Consider the following 21563-nt stretch of genomic DNA (forward strand, 5'->3'; position numbering starts at 1 on the left):
CAGTGTTTTCGAGTTGTGTAACTTGTAATGTGTCTGTTTTCTTCTGTAGGACACAGAGGTAATTGAGGCTGTGCATGTCCCCATTATGCTACGAGACCCCTCATACCCTGTTGAAAAAAAACAGCATATGCTGGTTTGATATGTTTTAAGCATGGCAGCTGGTTTGAGCTAGTATACATTGGTCCATTTTTCTTATTTTTGTGTTTTGAAGGTGCAATAGAGTGGAAAACTGTATTTACCTTGGCATAGTTGAATAATAAGAGTTATGTACGTGGAAATGACATACCGTGAGCCTCAAACACAATTGTTTCCTCCTTATGTAAATCTCATGAATAAAAAAGACCACTGAAAAACAGGCGAATCAGAACATAACACTGACTGTGACGTAACAGTCGGAATCACTAATAGTTACGCCCCCAACATTTGCATAAACCCACCCATGTTGTATGCCAGCCGTGAAGAAACAAGCGAAGACAACAGCGAAAATGGCAGATCATGGAAATAAATGTTATGTTCCAGGCTGTGCAGGGGATGTGAAGTGCAGGGATGGGTTGGTGTCTGTATTCAGAAAGGCACAGAAAGCAAATAACGCGAGCCACTAAAGGGACATGGTTAGCTCCTTGCTAGCTGTAGCCTGTTACAGTACATACGATTTCACTTACCACATAAACAGAGTAAGAAGAGATGACTGAGGATGATGGCAAATGTGTGGTAAGTACTGCTGCTCCATAGTATAAACAGAGTACATGCGATCACGAATCTCGAAAGTGAAAGTAAAATGCAATCGTGCATTTGAAACCAGTTTTAATAGCTGCTCCCTGATGGCCGCATTTTATATTACAGTATAATTACCCAACGATATAACAGCGCAAGAAAGTACTGATTTTCACTGTTTCCTTTCTGGTAGCTACTGAAAAGACACTAAACCGAGGTGCTGACTCTCTGTGGTCATTAAAAATCCCAGGATGTCCTTCGAAAAAGAGTAGGGGTATAACCCTGGCATCCTGGCCAAATTTGCCCATTGGCCTCTGACCATCATCTCCTAACAATCCCCATATCTACTGATTGGCTGCATCACTGTCTCCTCTCCGCTGGTGGTGGATGAGGAGATACCCCATGTAACAAATTAATAGACCAGTTTTAAAGACCCCATCCACAGCCCCCCCACCCAATCCACAAGATTTTTTTTCCAACCGTAACCAGTCCGTGGTGAAAAAATGTTTGGAGACCCCTGCTTTAGTGGCTCTGACAAAACTAAACTAAAGCTCATCTCATTTAGGTGGCTGTGATTTGAAATTAAGAAGGATTTTAGTTTTAAGTAAGATAGATAGATAGATAGAGCTAGCTTTCTTAGAATAATTATTTTATCATGCATACAGTATAATTTAACCTACCCCATGAACATTAAACTAATGATTTACCGTGACTTGAATGAAAAAAAAAGACTGATAATTATCACCTGTTCCCATACCATTGCAAGTCATTTTCATCAGGACACAAAGACCAAGAAAAAACTAATTGGAAGTGACATTTAAATAAAAATATGTTATTAAACATTTTGTTGGACAAGAGGTTTATAAACAAGTCCTCGCTACAAATTTGGGTTTCAAAATGATTGCTCTTTTAGATCAATGCTCATTTTAATCATTTTAAATTAAAATTTGTAGAAAAATATATAATGTAATTGCATGCAACCCTAATATAACTATTTCTAATTTATGCCTCAAAGCCAGTGACATTCCAACTTGTCCATCATTTCAGAATTAAACATCATCTTAAGATAACATTATCACACAAAAGTAAAATAAAAATACATCAACAACAAATAAATAAGACATAAAAATTATCATAAATCTCTTCATCTTAACATATTATAGATAAGAGTACATTTTAGTAACATTCCACTTAATGTTATGAAACACCACTGAAAAAAAACAAGCTTCTAATAATATTGCTACACAAATAATTAATAATTAATGTCTTTCATGATCCAGCATGCTACATGAGTCAAACACTTATTAATGCCACCAAATTTAGAGTTAAAAACTTCTCTGTAGTCTATACCGACAACAAAACCTTCCATAACAATGCATAAACCCACAAAAATCTAACCTTGACAAACAAAACTGGAACTAACCAACACCTGTATAATCAAGATTATAATAGACTACTTGACCACAAGTCCACCTTCTTCTTTTTTTTTTTATTGGCGGTTGGAAAACAACTTTTAAGTGTTTAATTACCGCCACCTTGGATGGAAATACCTCATTAACTCAGTTCTTGGAGTGCCACAGCTGTGCAGAGTTTAGCTGCAACTCACACAAGTTTGAAAGTAATTCTGAAAAGCATGATTAACTGAATGAGATTAAGGTTGGACCTAGACTGTGCAGAGCTGGGGCAGCCCTGTTCTCTTCCAGGAATTAAGTGTGAAAGCAGCGATTACAATGTTAATTAAAAACACACTATTCAACAGTTTCAACCCAACTAATATAGATTTAACAACAGTTACAATGTTTACAAATTTATGTACAGAAAACCCTTCATCAAAAAAACCCCAAATAAACTAATTATCATGGTATTATTAAAGTCACTGTATTCTAATTAGCTCTTAATTAGCTCGCCACTTCAGGGGCACGTTCAAGTTCAAAATGGTGCGCAACTTTTGCTGCGGTTTCCAGGTTGAACGTCATGTTTCCTGGAAACGGCGTGTTTGAGATGCGTTTTCTCTTGTTTGGTGGGTGTGTCAGAACTGCAGTCCAATCAGCAGCAACATGTATATAAAGCACGCAGTACTAAAGCGAACTCGCTCAATGGGTTCAAGGAATTGAAAGAAATTTACAAATGTGTTTGATGCAGCTCGGTATGCAACAACTGAGAATATTAGTTTTACTGTAAAAATATAGGATATCAACATAAGGATGTAGTTGATTATTTTGTTTAGCTTCATTGCAAGTGTATGACATTTGGTATAGAAATAAACAATGGTAATTAAGTGCTTTTCCTAAAAATGAGAAAGAAAATACAGGGTATTAAAACAGTATGAACCACAAATAAAGTCGGTATGTGAGCCTAAATAGATGTGTTTTAGTCTGAATTAGGCAAGATGTGTGCTTCAGTTTCAGCAATCCCTTCACTCGATTGGGATGTTCACTTTTGTTCTGGGCGGCAAGTGCAGTACCTGTAACATCGGGCATATTTTGTAGTATTAAACACATATTTATACCGACTTCATCTGGCTCAAAAAACTCTTCACAAAGAACAGAAAGAATGGCCTTCTCAGCTGCCATAGTTGCATCTCTTGCGTCATCAGAACAGTGTGTTCAACGCATCACTGTTTCTGTTTAAAAAACGTTGTGCCACGTTTTGTCGGGGCTGAACGCAGCCCAGGTTCAACACAACAATTGGTTGATTGTCAATGCCAAAACACCAATTGCGTAGATGCCCCACATGTAAAGTTCTCAGACAGAGAAACAATTACCTAACAAAGTGCTCTGGAATCATTGAAGTCATGAAAAATGATCAGATCCTTTCTCTTACGATATCAAATTCAGTTTTGTCCAAATTAATTCGAGCTGAAATGGACTTGTCAACAACTGATGCACAAGACATTGAGGAAAAGCTTTTGTCGCACGAAGCCCTCCAACCACCGAAGACTGTTCTCGTGACGGCGACCTACCAAGCTGCCAATCCGTGCACGGTCTGTCTCGAACCCGGAAAGAACTGACCTCGACTGAGAGCAAAGTTGAAGCAGAGACTCCTTGAACCGAATAAAAGCCTGAACTCGACCGAAAGCAAAAGGCAAAGTAAGGCAAAATCTCTTAAATTGGCTGAAACTGGTAATATCTATCTTTTAAGAGTAAGGATAAAGAGTTCCTGCGTGTGATTTCCCTCAGGTTGAAACGAGCATTAGAACCGAAGACTCTCTTCAGAACAATCCATTGCAACAAATGTGTGTGTTTATGTCTTTTGTTTTGTGTTGTCTAATGTAGTAGTGTGTTAGAGTAGTAAATAAACGTTGATTCCATTAAGAAATCTCTTGTCTGTTGCTATGTGATTCTTCAAATCTGAATTATTTGCCAAAAAGATCGTGTTACCTACGCTCATGAGCTTGATAACTAAAGTTAACTATTTGGGTTGTTTTATCGTTGGCCAGCGAATAAGATAGACAAATGGTTAAGAAATAACGTGCTGATATTAATACTTGCTGGACAAGTCGTTAATAAGGTATCGTTAACCAGGTATAAATTGGACATTTGGATTAATAGCAATTAATCAAATCATATAATCATCTTAAGAGTGATTCCCTAAAAGCTAAAATAAAGATAATATGTGGTTAGAACGCTACAACCCCATCTACAACATATTGGTTCACTACAGATTCTCCTAGCAGTGCGGAAACTTCCAACACCCTGTCATAGGAGATGCTAATTCCATTCTCATGAAGCATATCAATAAGTTGTCGTTTTCGTGTCTTTGCATACACCGCCATCCCGATGTATACAGCAAATGGAGTTTCGCGGCCTAATGAGTGTCTGTGGTATGCTGCATCATCTTTGCACTTAGAGTAGCAATTGTATTGCAATGTCTGATTTGAATACCCCATGATTCAAATGTGACTTGATATCTACACCATGTTCAATATTGCAGATGAACTGAAGAAGGGTTGGTGGAACAGATTCTTCAACAAATCCCTCGTGGAATTTGTTGTCAAACTTTATCTTGTGATTAAGCATCTCTCTACGTATGATGCTGGCAGCCTTGGCTAAGTGAATGGCTTCAGCTGTACTGTATTTGCTTACATCAGAAAGAACAGAGCTGATGTCCTTCTTGAATGCAAGCAGTACATCACGTCCTGCCTTGTGTTCTTCTAGCTCAGGTATGCTAGAAAGCAGCTGCTCCTTCAGTCTGGTTGAATTCACATCTGGTGGTCTTCATGTCCGTGATGTAGATGACAAGTTCTGAACAAATAGAGGGATACCAGTCAAAAGCTGAGCTTTTGAGGCTCTGCTCTTGCTTGATGGCATTGAGATGGTCTCCCTCTCTGTTGTACAACCCAACAAGACAGGCAGGGTGGTATTTAAATTCCTGTGCAACAACATCACCAACAATAAGCTTTGCAAGGAGCTTCATGTCGCTTAGATTCCTGGCACATTCATTGACTCTTTCATTAAGTTTCATCGTCATTGCTTCTCGTAAGGGGGACATTGCACTCTCATCTTCACATATAAAGCACAAAGCTTTCGAGGGCTGAGATCCTCTTGGACTCTTGACATGGATATCTTTGGTATCTTCAGTGTCTTTAGCAGCAGTAGATGCTCTCTTTTGGGCCCTTTCCAGCTTTGTGTTATTGAACATAAGTTTACAGCTTGAATGATATTTTGCTCTGTTTCTTGTCAATGTGTTTTCTATGCCATCACCTTCATCTAGTCGGGCTGGACTAAGTAAAATAGGCAGAGCATTGATCTTATGAAATAATGGAACATTTCTTGCAATGGTATCATAACCAGTACGATCGTGCTCTCTGTTGAATAAACTCGGATGAATGAGTTTTTCCTTGGTGTCCTGCTGACAAATGAAACATCTGTCCCAGTTAGTTTCCTCAACTGTTATGATGGCTTCTGCCATGTCTGCAGCAAATGTATAGGCAGAGGCCGAGGGTTTATCCTTTTACCACCTTTTACCAAGCACTTTGATGTATGGGATACAACTAAGTTCATGCCTTAACCCTACACTTAGTCCGATCGTTCATCCAATGCCATTTATATCCCTTGCGATCTGTACACCATCCGGTTAACTAAAACCCCATTAACCTTGGCTCGGCTCTCCCGCGCTGGCACAACCTGTCAATTCAGGTGCGGCTATCTGGGGTAGATTAGACAGCATTTGGGATACTAACTTTACAATTAGCTGACATTGAACCCCACTCTGAGTTTAACAGCAGTGATATATCACCAGTGTGCCCTGGTAGTGCAGATATTCACTCTTGTCTAATCTATCTATAATCAACAAATCAACACAACTATTTTGATGCGTTAAAAGTTGTTCTTTAGAATAATCTAAAACATATAAACAAAATGACACCAAATCGTCCTTAATGAAAAAAAAAAAAACAATAAATTTCTATCGGAAAATTGATCTTTTGAGGATCCAGGGGTGGGCCATCTTGAAAATAGAAATTTCAAGTGGCTGAGAGTGTTTTCTTGTCAAGCAGCCCTTAGAGACTGCTCATACCAATTTGTATGCTTATGTCACTAACTAAACAATTATATCGCTTAACTGCTCCATTTAAGTGGTGGTAATCTTGAAAAAAAAGGCCGTCATCTTGAAATTTCAAGTGGCTGTGGGCGGTTTCTTGTCAAATGACACTTTGAGACAGCTCATGGCAATTTTCATGCTTGTATCACCAACTAAATGATTTCTTAAGTCTAATTGCTCCACTAAGGTGGTGGCCATCTTGAAAAATGGCATATTTATTGAATGAATAGCCTTTTTAAGTTTAATCGCAATTCTTGTCTTTCAGTCCCCACATTTAAGACCTCCTGAAATCATAATTAAGACTTTCTTGTACCATTTAAGACTTTTTAAGGACGCGTCAACTTTCCTAATTTTTTAAAATGCCACCGTTTTTCACTCACTGCAAGTTTCATCACTGCACGCACGACTGCATCCAAATGACTCTAGAGCTGACCTTGATGTGCTTAATATAAATTAGATTTATTAAATTAGCGTTTGGTATTTATTTATTTCATTATGTCAAAAGCCTTCAAGAATTCAGACCGGAGTCTGCCAGCTGGCCACCCCACTACCGTAAAGACTTCAAAAGCTGCGTCGGCTGAAATAGAAGCACCCCGTCAGGTTTAAATCTTAACCTTCTGTTTTGGCTGTAGACTGGTCCGTATGGGACGGCTTTTGGGTCCGGATCAGGACCGCGGTCCGCCTGTTAGTGACCTATGCTTTAAACCTATCACCGTGCCAGGCAAAAACTCAAAATGGATTTTACTGCTTCTGTTCACCATGTTTGTACATTTACTGTTTAAGATGTGAACCGCTGCATTTAAGTACAGTTGCTTTAACTTTGTTTTGCTAAAGCATAATGCCTAATTTCATGTAGTGTATTTTCAGTTCTTGTATAATCTACAAACGGTTTCAAAATTTCTTAAACTGCAAATTGACTTCTAATTTCTACCTCATTTGTGAATCAAACGCAAATAAAGCTTAAAGTCTCACTGCACGTTTTGCCTAATTAAATCTGTACTTTTCCTCCATTTCTATGCAGTTACATTCCTCCTGAAGACACCAGTTTAACACACACAGTACATGTTAATGAAGCTAAGGTTTTTTTTTCTCCCCTAAAGAGCTTCAAACTACTACAATGTATCTGGTTGTGTGCTTGTCACAATTCACACACTGTTATTCTGATTTTTCACTTGGTAGTCTAAAATGTAGTTATCACTTCATTTAAAACGCATGTCCAATTGCATGTGGTGCAACTTTATAAAACGGTATAATATTGTAGAGTTACAAATTCATTATCCAGATCAGAATTGTACATATCTGCATTAATTCTGGATTAGTAATGCATGTTTTTATCCATGCTGTGATCATTTTTATTTAAACTCCTGTTTGTTATAAGTTTATTCTCACCAATAATTACAAAGTGGCAATTTTTCACATTCGTTCAGTTTGTTCCACCTTTTAGTATATTGTTGCTCTTCCCGCTCTACGGGCCATTCGGAGGCTTGGACCCGGAATCGCTGCTTGCAGCTATATTTATTATTATTATTATTACAGTGGCGCTAACACAACAGTTTTTGAGAGAGTTGATTTTTGCTTTCGTCCGCAATTATGCATATGCGGGAACATTTGTAGATTATACATGATTAATCATTAAAAGCCCAACCCTCGGTTTCACAGACAAGGCTTAAGGCTAGTCCCAGACTAAAATGCATGTTTGAGCCGTCTCAACTGAAAATATCTTGCTCTGACATATCTTAAAATACGTCAGTGTCATTGTTCTGTGTCAAGATGCAGACCTGTGATGTTTTCTTCTAAGGCATTTTTGTAAAAGTTGCTTAAATATTTTCAACTTAACTAAAGACTAGTCCTGGCTTAAGCTAAACTCTGTTTGTGAAACCGGGCCCAAATGTTCTTACTCTTAAATTAGAAATCTCCTGTGTCTGATAAACCTGTGACAAAATGACAGCAGAACATTCTGTTTTCCAGATAGAGAGTTGACATGTTTGGTATGAAACGGGTTAAAAAAAAAAAAAAAAAAAAGTATTTTAAAGGTTTTTTTTTTTCTCTCTCTCTCTCTCTCTCTCTCTGCTTACACACAAAATCTTTACTTGTCACACAATTTCTGAAACCTGACACTCAAACACCAGAACCACAATGATATGACGCAGTGCCTGAAAATAGTCCCCAGCTATATCATAACTAGTTACCTAGCTGGGGACTATTTTCAGGTGCTGCGTAATATCATTGCACCTGCTGCACCTGTATTTGATTATTACGCCGGAACGAGAGTATAGTTCCTAGCCATATCTGCCTAGAAAATCGCAACTTTTCATTTTCCGTCGGTCTTAGTACACGATGTAACTACAGAAGAGTCAAGCTTTAAATAGGAAAATTATCGAAACTCTTTGGTCATTTTTGATGACCAAATGCTAACGGTCTAATCCGAGTCAATCATCTATGCTAAACTACGCTAAAAGTGCTCCCGCCAGACCTGGAGATCGGCTGAATGGATTCAAAAACGGTAAAACTCAACCATGGCCACGGGAACTAGGGCTGCAGCACCCCCCGCCGCAGGGCCAGGTCTGAGATTTTCCTTGTGACCCTCGATCATCCCCAAGATACTTCATTTTTGTGATCGTTTTTTTTATTAGTTATTTATTAAACTGACCAGAAATATATAGCCTAGTCTAGTGCATCTGTATTTTTCTTGCACGCCTCCATGGCGCGCGTCCCTACATCTCACGCTGGCAGAATTTCATGTGAAATATTCATGCGATATTACCTAATTTCATGAGCCGTTTTCCGAAGCTTCTTAGCTTCTCAAGACGGCCACCGAAATTCACATTCACAGCTCTTTAATGCGCTCTAGTCTCTGTTCAAATGCGCTTAAACCACTGTAGCTTAATGTAATCTATTAACTACGCACATCATAACGTTTTTGGCAAGTAGGCTATCCATATGACAAAATATTTTAACAAGACTGAATTTGTATTTAACCTGATCAAATTTAATAAAAAGACATTTTAAGTTTAATTATAACGCTGCATGTCCACTATTATTCAAACAACGAACAAGTTATACAGTGAGCAAAGAACATTTACATTATCAAAGAATATAACTGAATTCAGTCTAGCGTGAGTGGAAGCACTCTAAAAAAGCTATGAGCTGTATGAATTGATCTCTTACATCACATGTACTGCACTTTCTAGTTTCTGATGAGAGAATTCGAGAGTGCACTAATCAAAACATGTATCAGAGATGTTAATATTTAGTAAAATCCCCTTAAATAATCAAAATATGAACTAAAATCACAAAAGAACAAATATATATTGGTTCGCATATAACTCTGTATTCATTTGTATGTTAATCTATAAGAGTTTGGTTTAATATTAGGATTTTGTAAAAAATCCCCCACCAAATAAAACATACTATGCAGATTGTGAAATAGGAGAATTGGTAAGTAGTGCTTTTAGTTCAGAGCGCGCACACAGACACACAATCATTATATTAGTGTTCCTCACTCTTGGTGTATGTGTGTGAAATCTGTGTATTGTATCTCACCCTTAGGGAAGGTGGAGTTTATGGTGATTACAAACCTCAAAAATGCGGCCCCCAAAGCCAGCATGACCTTCGCAATTGGTAACAGTGGTCTCAATCAGGTCTTTTCTGGTCAGCAAGTGTATCTGTGTCAAAAAGCATAATATTGAATCAAATGGCTCCAGAAATGTGTATTAATGTGTTTGACTGAACAATGTAATGATAAATCATGATGTTGACAGCAGGAGTGTTTCTATAGTTTGATCACTACTATTCTTCTGCTCCTGGTGCATATAATTAGTCCAGTAGTTCTGTACCATCTGCAGGACTGAGAAACCTGGAAGATTTTATTGTCATAATACTAAAAAGTTCTGCCAGATCTGTATTTACAGAGTTAGCTTATCACAGATGAGTATATTCAGTAGTTTGTAATAAAAAAAAATTAAAATCAAGCATTTGACACAAGCTAGGAAAAGCAAAACTCATGCAGTCTAAGACGGAGAGAGACTTTATATACCCTGATTAAAGAAACTGTATGCTATGTCACGGATTTCAGTGTAAACTATTTTTTTTTACATTATTCCTTGACATGTGCATTGCTATACTACTATAAATCAAGACTAACAGACCCACCTCGTCCTCTGACTCCTGAGAACAGAGTTGCCAGGACTCTGTGACAAAACCAGACCTGATCCGAAATATCTCAAAATTAATGGACCCTGTGTTCAAACACTAAAATTTATATACTGTGATAGAAATGCACTTTTTTCATTAAACCAGTTATATGCTGTAGGAAACAATGTCTTTACAAGTATATATGTTAACTAGCTAAAAAAATTAAAATTGATGCAGGGCTCAGCACTGAGGATTTTACTATGGAGAGGGAATATTAATATTGTATATAGTTCAGATATAATTATATTACTTGAGAAGAAAACAATCAATTTAGCAACAGAACAATTAATTCAAATTTTTTCTACAGTGGTCAGAAAAGCCCTGAGAAAAAGAAAACATTACAAATGTAAAAAAGAAATTGCTAAAACTGGTTGGTTTGATTAAAGAATGCCAAAAAATAAGAAAAGAATTATGATCATTATCAAATAAAAAACACAGAGACCCTGCAAACCAACAAACACGAGCCACATATCAACAAACCCTTAAAAAATACAAGTCACTGCTAATACAGAAAAAAGCTGATCACATGAAAATGAAGCTTAACAAGATTGAGGAGGCAGTCGACCAAAATTCTTATGGAATTATTTAGATAAATCCAAAACAGCTAAACACATTCCCATCCACGACCCAAACATCTGGACTGAACATTTCGGAAAACTCTATTCACAAAATGAACCAACCGTTACCCAAAAACATCTGAACTCCAAATTACATGACCCACAATTCCCCACAAAAGATGAGCTAAACCATTTAGACAAACCCATAGCATTACATGAACTAACAGGCAAAATCAAATAAGAATTGGATGGAATATCTAATGAGATGCTGAAACATAGCAGCTCCAAACTGAAAGATGCTATTCAATCTCGTATTAAAATCAGGACACGTTCCTGAAATCTGGAAATAAAATCTAATAACTCTAGGCAACTCGAGGCATCACAGTCAGCAGCAACCTCGGAAAACTATTCTGCTCTATTATTAATGACAGATTAGTTCAGTTCATTCAAGAACACAAAACTCTAAACAACTGTCAGATTGGATTTATGCCAAATGATTATTTCAGTCTGACCAAAGGAGTCCGTCAACGCTGCAGCCTCAGCCCGACTCTATTTAATATCTATATTAACGAACTGGCATCAGCACTTGATAAGTCCTCTTGTCCTGGTCTGACCCTCGAGGGCACAGAAATCAAATGCCTCCTGTATGCAGACGATATTCTACATGAAGAGGGGCTGCACCAAAGACTCTCCATTTTGGAAAAGTACAGTAATGATTGGGCCTTACCGATAAACATGGAGAAGTCAAAAATCATGATCTTTCAGAAAAAGCCTCGTCTTGCTGACAAAAAAATATGAGTTTACAATTTGGGGAACAATTATTAATCACGTCACCTGTTATAATTATTTGGGTCTGACAATCTCAGCCTCTGGACAGTTCAATACTGCAATAAAAGATCTGACGGATAAGGCACGCAAGGCTTTTTACAGTATAAGAAGACCCCTGTTCAAATTCAACCCACCCATTAAACTGTGGCTGAAAATCTTCCATAGCATCATAAAACACATTCTTCTCTATGGCTGTGAAATCTGGGGCCCCAAATTTAAACTAAACTATGAAACATGGGACAAAAACCCTGTTGAAATATTCCACCTTGAGTTCTGCAAAAACATCTTGGGAATTCACAGAAACGCCCCAAATCTGGGCAGCAGGGCAGAACCAGGCAGATTCCCTCTGCTCTCTGAAATCCAGAAGAGCAGCGAAGTTCTGCTTCCATCTTTCAGACACGCCGACAGATAGATACCATCACAGTGCTTTCACTTACCGGCAAAAACACTATTTAGTGGAAAAACATCAGCTCAAGTCCACAATTCAGTGTAAACATTCAAAAGTTAAAGAAACTGAAAAAAGAGACATCCCTTTAATTGGAGTATTTAAATCAGAGGATCAGTTCATGAACCCTCTAAACTTTTTTATACACATACTGATAAATGACGAAAAACAAAAAACATAAAGAAGAGTGCGGAGGACACTGGCCTGGTACACTTTCATCTTGGTGTTAATGGTGAGCATGCTGTTGTTCCACACTTGATCAGGCGGGCCATCGCTATTGATGCCTTGCCGATTCTGGTGTTCAGCTCGTTGTCGCAGAGATAGTAGAGCCAAGATATGTAAAGTCCTCCACTGCCTCGAGGGTGTGATTGCCGATGGAGTTTCTGTGGGCACTGACTCTGCTCTCTGCCGTCTGCGCTGCTTTATGCTGGTCCTTATGACTTATATAATTCAAATCATATTTTTTAAACTTTATATTTTTTCCTTTGCATCAATAATCATTAAGTAGAGAAACATGCAAGCAAAAACTATGTCCCCAAAACACTACTTTCATACAGACAGCTGGCCTACTTACACTAAACTCTGCAAGACCAACCACATGCTTGAGAACAGCATGGATATATGCTGGTCCACCAGCTACACCAGCATTATACCAGTGTAAGGTAATATGTAAAGTAAGGGAAACAGGTCAATTTAGCTCAAAGGGAATCATTTATAATTTTATACGGAATTTGAACAGAGTCACTGTTTCACGGCTGATCACTGAACAAACTCTGCACTGGATATTCAAATCCAAAATATAGTGAAAACACTATTAAACAGTAACAAGATCGGCAGTTTAAGACAAACTTGTAAGCACAAAACACTCCTCTTTTCAATACAAATATATCAGGCTTTATTTAATAAACCTAAGACATGTAAACTAATCTAACATGAACACACGCATTCACACGTTGCAGAAAGTGAGGAAAGGATGAGTTTAAGTGAATGAAAATGTGATATCCCAAGCAATATGTGCTATTGCATAGACCTGAACAACCATCAATCACTTATTTAACCTCTTGCATTGAACAAAATTATTTTTATTACTATTAAAAAAATCAAAATGACGGTGAGGGACGGTGCCGCAGTGGACAAGTTACGTAACCTGTGTTGCGGCTTAACACCGGTATCACCGCCAACACCGTCTATCGCAGCAAGCCTACATTATAGTCTAATGTGTGGATTACATACATAAAATGGAGTCATGCATAGAAATAATTAGCTGCTCATAAGTCCCTTTAAGATGATTTAGGTGCATATGGAAAAGACAGTCTCTGTGACGTTCTGTGTGGGACATGTTCTGTGAACAAAGGAATCTCAGTCTGGTCTGTGTCTTGTGGTTGAAACCAATCCAAGAAAGTCTGTAGCTCGTGATTTCTATCACAATCTACATGTGCTGGTCACGCGGTGCATCTCTCTGACCATTAATGTTGATTTCTTGCCCCAAATTTGATGATCTCCTTCCTGCGTTGGACTTATCAATAAGTGTTCTTTTGTCTTCATGTTGCAAGCTGTTTTGTGAGAGAGTTAGGCTTTCTTCAGACGGGCTGGAGCTAGGGCCTCTCTGGAATGTTCTGATCGAATCTTAAATTTGTGTGATTCGGTCTCTGACATCCTACCCCAGCCTGGATCAGCACTATACCAGCATAAACCAGCATGGAGCCGCTTGGAATCCATGCTGGATTTTTCAGCAGGGTGATCTGTAAGTGTGATGGCAAAAAATGTTTTTAATACATTGACTACAAATGAATGTCTTCCAAAATGAATGTGCAGATGATTGTAGAAATTACTCCTTTATCTGAACTTTGTCACTTTGAGGAAAATGGAAAATCTTCCCAGAATGCGTTTTTAAATGACGTTTCATGTTGCTTTGACTTGTGAAACTCTTCTCACACTGAGGACACTTGTAAGGCTTCTCTCCAGTGTGAACTACCTTGTGAACCTGAAGGTTTCCTTTAGTCCTGAAACTCTTTCCACAATGTTCACAGGTGAAAGGCTTCTCTCCAGTGTGAATTCTCGTGTGAATCTGGAGTTTTCCTTCATTTGAGCAACTCTTTCCACAGTAATGGCACATGAAAGGCTTTTCTCCGATGTGAATTTTAACATGATCCTGAAGATGTTTCCTGTCTGTGAAACTCCTTTCGCACTGATGACATTTAAAACGGTTCTCTCTCGAGTGAATCTTCATGTGATTACTAAGGTTTTCTTTATATCTGTAACTCTTTCCACACTGATCACATGTGAATGGATTCTCTCCAGTGTGACTTCTTATGTGAGTCTTCAGGGTTTCTTTGTGTCTGAAACTCTTTCCACACTGAGGGCAGGTGAAAGGCTTCTCTCCAGTGTGAATGATCATGTGGGTATTAAGGGTTTTTTTCTGTAAAAAACACTTTCCACACTGAGAGCATATTAATGATTTCTTTTCAATGTGAATTTTCATGTGAGCCTTAAGATTTCCGTTTCGTGTGAAACTCTTCTCACACAGTCGGCAGGTGTAAGGTTTCTCTCCAGTGTGAGTACTCATGTGAGATTTAAGAGAACATTTCCGTGTAAAACTCTTTCCACACTGAGAGCAAGTGTAAGGTCTCACTCCAGTGTGAATACTCATGTGAGTCTTAAGGGTTTTTTTTCGTGTAAAACATTTTCCACACTGAGAGCATGTTAATGGTTTCTTTTCAATGTGAATTTTCATGTGGACTTTAAGCAATCCTTTTTGATCAAACATTTCTCCACACTGTTGGCAGGTGAAAGAGCTCTCTCCAGTATAAATTCTCATCTGGGAATGAATGTTTTGTGTTTTTTTTACTTTTTTTGGTGATGAACTATTTTCAGTCTGTGAGCAACTTATTGATTTTTCTTCAGTTTTGAAATCATGATGTTTCTCATTTTGATCTTTCTCTTCTGTTTCATTCTGTTCTTGTCTCTCCTCTTTCAGTGCCATCAGGTCTGAGGTGAAAAGAGACAAATACAAGTTAACACCAGTTTAATGGCATAAAGCAACAAACATCAACACATTTAGACATGAAATGGATCAAATCCAAACACATATCATGGATCCTATACCTACTAAACTACTGAATGAGGTGCAACCTGTAATCTCAAAACCTCTTGTTGATATTGTTAAGCCTTTGCTTTCTTTAGGACCCCATCCCATTCTTTAGGACCTCCGCTCATCTAGATCTTGATGGAGGGATGTACCATTACATTGTTTTCCATTAATATAATACATTACATTGTAATGTATTATATTACGTTTGCATTACTTTTCAAATCTGGGCTAGGCTGGCTTGTTTGTTTTTAATATAAAAAGTTTATTTTTGACAAATTACACCAAAAAGTGAACTGAATAAGCCTCAGGCTGAAGGAAAAGAAAATTCACGTCTGTACAGCAGAATTAAACTTCAAAACACTTAAGCAATAAAAAAGCACAAATGTTAGTTCATCTAAAGGAATTTTTGCTTAGTATGACTGAATTTGATAATCGAAGCTCAGAAGCAAAGACATTGGTTAATAAAATGGGATTAAATACATAAAAGATATGAGTTATTTACCATTTAATTATTGCATATTTGCATCATATTCTGAGTTTGCATTTCACTGTTCTTTATTAGTTTGGAGGAATACTGAATCTGTTTTTGTGAAAGTGAGATCAGTAAATGCATCACTTTAGTCTAGAACTAACAAACACAGGACACACAATGAGTGCTCAGTACTTCTCTCAACATGAGGATAAGAGAGCTGTCACTCAATTATTTTATGTTGCCTGTAAATGATTTTATTTTATTTTTTCAACCCAAATGTTAAGATAAAAACTAAAGTTATTCTGAAATACTGTTTTCTTACTCAGAAGTAGATATATGTTTAATGTTACACAAAATAATTGTTTTGGCTACTTCTGTAATATTTTCATATCTGTAGGCCATTTATATAAGGATCAGATGAGTGAGTTCAGCTTTGAGAAAGAAACCAACCTGTTTGTTTCTCAGTATCTTCCTGTTTGACTCTGAATGCTTCTTCAATCTTCATATCTTTACTCTCCTCTTTAATAAACTCCATCTTTGTTTGTTTCTCAGTATCTTCATGTTTGACTCTGAATGTTTCTTCAATCTTCACGTCTTCAGTCTCCTCTTTAATAAACTCCATCTTCATAACAGTGTCTCGTGGATCTCAGTCGCTTCAGCAGGAGTTTTTCTGTGTTTGAACACTTTCTCCTGTTTAAGATCAGAAGAATTAAAAGAAAGAAAAATAAGTGTAAACTAAATCTCAATCAGGTGTGTCTCAATCAGCTCCCAACTTCAGTAGTCAGCGCACTAGTTCAGTAGTCAGCACACTAGTGAGGGAGTCAGCGCACTAGTTCAGTAGTCAGCGCACTAGTGAGGGAGTCAGCGCACTAGTTCAGTAGTCAGCGCACTAGTGAGGGAGTCAGCGCACTAGTTCAGTAGTCAGCGCACTAGTGAGGGAGTCAGCCCACTAGTGAGGGAGTCAGGCCACTAGTGAGGGAGTCAGCGCACTAGTGAGGGAGTCAGCGCACTAGTTCAGTAGTCAGCGCACTAGTTCAGTAGTCAGCGCACTAGTTCAGTAGTCAGCGCACTAGTTCAGTAGTCAGCCCACTAGTGAGGGAGTCAGCCCACTAGTGAGGGAGTCAGGCCACTAGTGAGGGAGTCAGCGCACTAGTGAGGGAGTCAGCGCACTAGTGAGGGAGTCAGCGCACTAGTTCAGTAGTCAGCGCACTAGTTCAGTAGTCAGCGCACTATTTCAGTAGTCAGCGCACTAGTGAGGGAGTCAGCCCACTAGTGAGGGAGTCAGCCCACTAGTGAGGGAGTCAGCGCACTAGTGTGGGAGTCAGCCCACTAGTGAGGGAGTCAGCGCACTAGTTCAGTAGTCAGCGCACTAGTTCAGTAGTCAGCGCACTAGTTCAGTAGTCAGCGCACTAGTTCAGTAGTCAGCGCACTAGTGAGGGAGTCAGCCCACTAGTGAGGGAGTCAGCCCACTAGTGTGGGAGTCAGCCCACTAGTGAGGGAGTCAGCGCACTAGTTCAGTAGTCAGCGCACTAGTTCAGTAGTCAGCGCACTAGTTCAGTAGTCAGCGCACTAGTTCAGTAGTCAGCGCACTAGTGTGGGAGTCAGCCCACTAGTGTGGGAGTCAGCCCACTAGTGAGGGAGTCAGCGCACTAGTTCAGTAGTCAGCGCACTAGTTCAGTAGTCAGCGCACTAGTTCAGTAGTCAGCGCACTAGTGAGGGAGTCAGCCCACTAGTGTGGGAGTCAGCCCACTAGTGAGGGAGTCAGCCCACTAGTGAGGGAGTCAGCGCACTAGTTCAGTAGTCAGCGCACTAGTTCAGTAGTCAGCGCACTAGTTCAGTAGTCAGCGCACTAGTTCAGTAGTCAGCGCACTAGTGAGGGAGTCAGCCCACTAGTGTGGGAGTCAGCCCACTAGTGAGGGAGTCAGCGCACTAGTTCAGTAGTCAGCGCACTAGTTCAGTAGTCAGCGCACTAGTTCAGTAGTCAGCGCACTAGTTCAGTAGTCAGCGCACTAGTTCAGTAGTCAGCGCACTAGTTCAGTAGTCAGCGCACTAGTGTGGGAGTCAGCCCACTAGTGTGGGAGTCAGCCCACTAGTGAGGGAGTCAGCGCACTAGTTCAGTAGTCAGCGCACTAGTTCAGTAGTCAGCCCACTAGTGAGGGAGTCAGCCCACTAGTGAGGGAGTCAGCCCACTAGTGAGGGAGTCAGCCCACTAGTGTGGGAGTCAGCCCACTAGTGAGGGAGTCAGCGCAATAGTTCAGTAGTCAGCACACTAGTTCAGTAGTCATTCAGAGAGAGAGAGCTAATGAACTTAATAAAAGGACACAAATTCTACACAAGGTTTGTATTTGTATTGAAACTGCTATTAAATATTTGCTGATTTGCATATTATATTTAATAGATTCCACTTTCATGAAAACATTTGCAGTTGTTTTGAGCAGCAGGTGATTCAAAACAGGGAATCACTTTGTGAATCATTTGATTCAGTTGATTCAGTGAAAAGACTCGTTTCTCATCACTAACGTTGCTAGACAGTAACAACTCACTTAAGATCAAATAATTCACTATATAGGGACTGCAATGTTACAAGATAAAGCATTAAAGTGTTACATTGGCTAACAAATTAATTTCGCTGTTTTATAGACAATCCTCTAAACGAGTTTTATTGAGTTAAACACTTTAAATGATTAAACGCACTCACCTTTCTTCAGCAGAATCACAGACGCGGGAGCGCGCGCACCCTGATGACGTCACATCGCAACACCAAAATAAAAGTCCTATTCGCTAAAATCAATATAATATTCTTCTTCTTGTGTCGTTTATTGGCGGTTGACAAGCCAACTTATGGTGTATTACCGCCACCAACTGGACTGGAGTGTGAAGCTTCGACAGGGTTTATAAAAAAAACAAAAAAAAACACTAAATTCTTCCTTCCAATCCTGTAACTTTGAGATAATATAATATTTCTTTTTGCACTCTTGACTGTTCTGAAGCACAACTTAATAGATTTGTTAAACTGAAATTAGTTATACTTAGATCCTTCAATTTCTCAGTCAACTCGCCTCTTTCTCTATTATATGCTGTACAGTGTATAAGTACATGTTCAATTGTCTCTGCTACACTACAGAATATACACAATCCAGTTTGATGTTTCCCTATTATGTATAATGAATGATTTAAACCAGAATGTCCTATCCGCAGTCGTGTAATAATGATATCTTCTCTTCTGTTGTTGTAGCATACTCTCCCTTTACCAACTTGTTTTTGAATGCTATATAGGTGCCTACCCTTTATTCCCCTGTCCCACATTTCTTGCCACTTTTTATTGATTTGATTTTTGATTATTCCTTTTATTTCTGCTTTACTTAGTGGAATTTGTACTTCAATAGTCATATGTTTCATCGCCTGTTTAGCCAATTTATCAACGGTTTCATTCCCCTGTACTCCTACGTGAGCAGGTACCCATATGAACCTCAGGATTATACCCATATTTTGTATTCTAAGCAGATTTATAAGTATTTCATAAATCAATTCTTGCCTTACTGTTGATGTCCCACCTGACAAACTATTTAGAGATGAAATAGAGTCTGAACAAATAACTGCCCTTGTTGGCTTAACTTCCTCTACCCACTGAATAGCCAACAAAATTGCTATCAGCTCAGTTGTAAAAACAGATGCATAATTGGTTATTCTTTTCTGAATTTTGACTTGATATCTCTGAATGTATACAGCTGCAGCCGTATGCCCAGAAGCTGGATCCTTAGACCCATCAGTGAATATATGAAGCATTGAGGAGTATGCTTGGTCCAAATACTGTTGTACTACGACCTCCTTATGTATAGTTTTTTCGTTCTTAAACTTATATTGAAGATGAAAATCAACTTGAGGCATAGGAAGCAACCAAGGAGGAATATTTGGTATTACTACAGAGGGACTAACTGGAATATCAGTAATACCCAGATTCATAGCATCCTTATTTGCTGTCCAACCAAAACTTCTGATGCCATCATTTCCATATTCCCAACATTCTTTTAGTATTTCCTTAACTGGATGTGTCTCTGTATGTCCTTTTATATTAACCCAATAATTCATTGCTAATTTCAATTTACGCAATCTTATTGGCAATTCTCCTACCTCCACCTGTAATGCCGACAAAGGAGAGGATCTAAAAGCCCCACAACAAATTCTTATTGATTGTGCCTGGGCTGTTTCAACTTTCTTAATCCAGGATTCTGATGCAGATCCATAAATAATATACCCGTAATCAATTACTGATCTGATCAGAGCACAGTATATTATTTGTAAAGATTTTCGACAAGCTCCCCATTCCATCCCTGATAAACATCTTAATATATTATTACTTTTACATTTTTCTAATACTTTCTCTATGTGTGTCTTAAAAGTCAGCCTACTATCCATCCATATTCCTAAATATTTTATAACTTTAACTTGTTCCAGTACTTGTCCATAAAGTTTAACTTTAATTTCAGGGATACTATTTCTCTTTGCAAAACAGACTAGTTGAGTTTTAGCAACTGACAATCGGAAACTCCACTTATTGGCCCACTTTTCCACTTCATTAACCACTGTTTGTATAATTTTGGTTACATGTGAAACATTACGTCCTCTTTTCCATATCGCCCCATCATCAGCATAAAGAGATCTTCCAATATCTATTTTGACATTTTGAAAAATATCATTTATCATTATATTAAACAATACAGGACTGCATACGCTTCCTTGCGGAGTACCATTATCTATTTTATATACTCTAGAATATGATGATCCAACCCTTACCTGAACTGTTCTATTAAGCAAAAAATATTTTATCCAGTTGAACATTCTACCTACAATCCCTATTTGTTCCAGCTTTATTAACAATCCCTCCTTCCAAATCATATCATACGCTTTTTCAATATCGAAAAATATACCTACTACCACTTCTTTATTGACTTGAGCCTTTCTTATATCAGTCTCTAAACTTAATGCAGCATCTATTGTACTACGTCATCAATATAATATTACATTAGAAAACAAATATAATACGGTAAAGCTGTACCTAATACCTAGGATGAATTGAAAGGATGAACTGCAGAGCTGCAAAGTCCAAAGCTATTGATACTAATTACATCTAATTATACCTAATATATATGGAGCTGGAGTCATGACACTCCTACTGCACATGCTCAGTATGCCCCTCCTTCTTTCTGGAAGTTAACAGCCACATGTGAAACTGAAATTCAAGGTAAATAAGTAACTTTTTTTACAACTAGATTTTTTGTCACAATGTCTAAACTGTTTAAGTATTGATCTTTGTAGTTTTATAGTTTGAATGTGCAGTTTCTTAGCTCTTAACAAACTTAGTTAGGTACAATGTATTAAAGCTAATTTATTAGGCTAGCATCACTAGTTTTAAGATGGCTGCCAGGGGGTGGGACAGTCCCCACATGGTGTTGCAACTGTCCCCACATGACAATAATAATGACAATTAAATATTTTTTTTTATAAAAGGCAAATCAGTGGTTTGATAAAGAACATATTTCAATAGCCAGGTGTCTCCTCTTTGTATTTCAGCAAATTGCTTTTTTAAAAGTCAAACTAGGCTGCAGTGTATCCTACATTTTCTGTTCTGTTTTTTCAGTATGCCACGAGACAGGAAAGGGATAACTGATGTCGGTGTCCCTCTACCTATTCTGTCCTTAGCTGCTGCTGTAGTGAGCAATG

At 38.4% G+C, this 21563-nt stretch overlaps 1 protein-coding gene and 1 long non-coding RNA gene across 2 annotated transcripts in view; one reads left to right on the forward strand and one right to left on the reverse strand.

Annotated features, from left to right (window-relative positions):
- The window catches only part of LOC306858963, a 1377007-nt gene that overhangs the window by 837764 nt on the left and 517680 nt on the right, over positions 1 to 21563 (forward strand). The gene's annotated exons all lie outside the window — the stretch shown is intronic.
- LOC306858903 (uncharacterized protein) lies at positions 13155 to 16464 on the reverse strand (the record flags this gene model as incomplete). The annotated part of the gene is made up of 2 exons (XM_079399700.1): positions 13155 to 15267; positions 16293 to 16464. 2 exons carry the CDS (start codon positions 16462 to 16464, stop codon positions 14108 to 14110), a joined length of 1332 nt encoding a protein of 443 aa, XP_079255826.1. The 3' UTR covers positions 13155 to 14107.

Source organism: Barbus barbus (assembly GCF_936440315.1).
Source record: "Barbus barbus genome assembly, chromosome: 39".
NCBI classification, from domain to species: domain Eukaryota; kingdom Metazoa; phylum Chordata; class Actinopteri; order Cypriniformes; family Cyprinidae; genus Barbus; species Barbus barbus.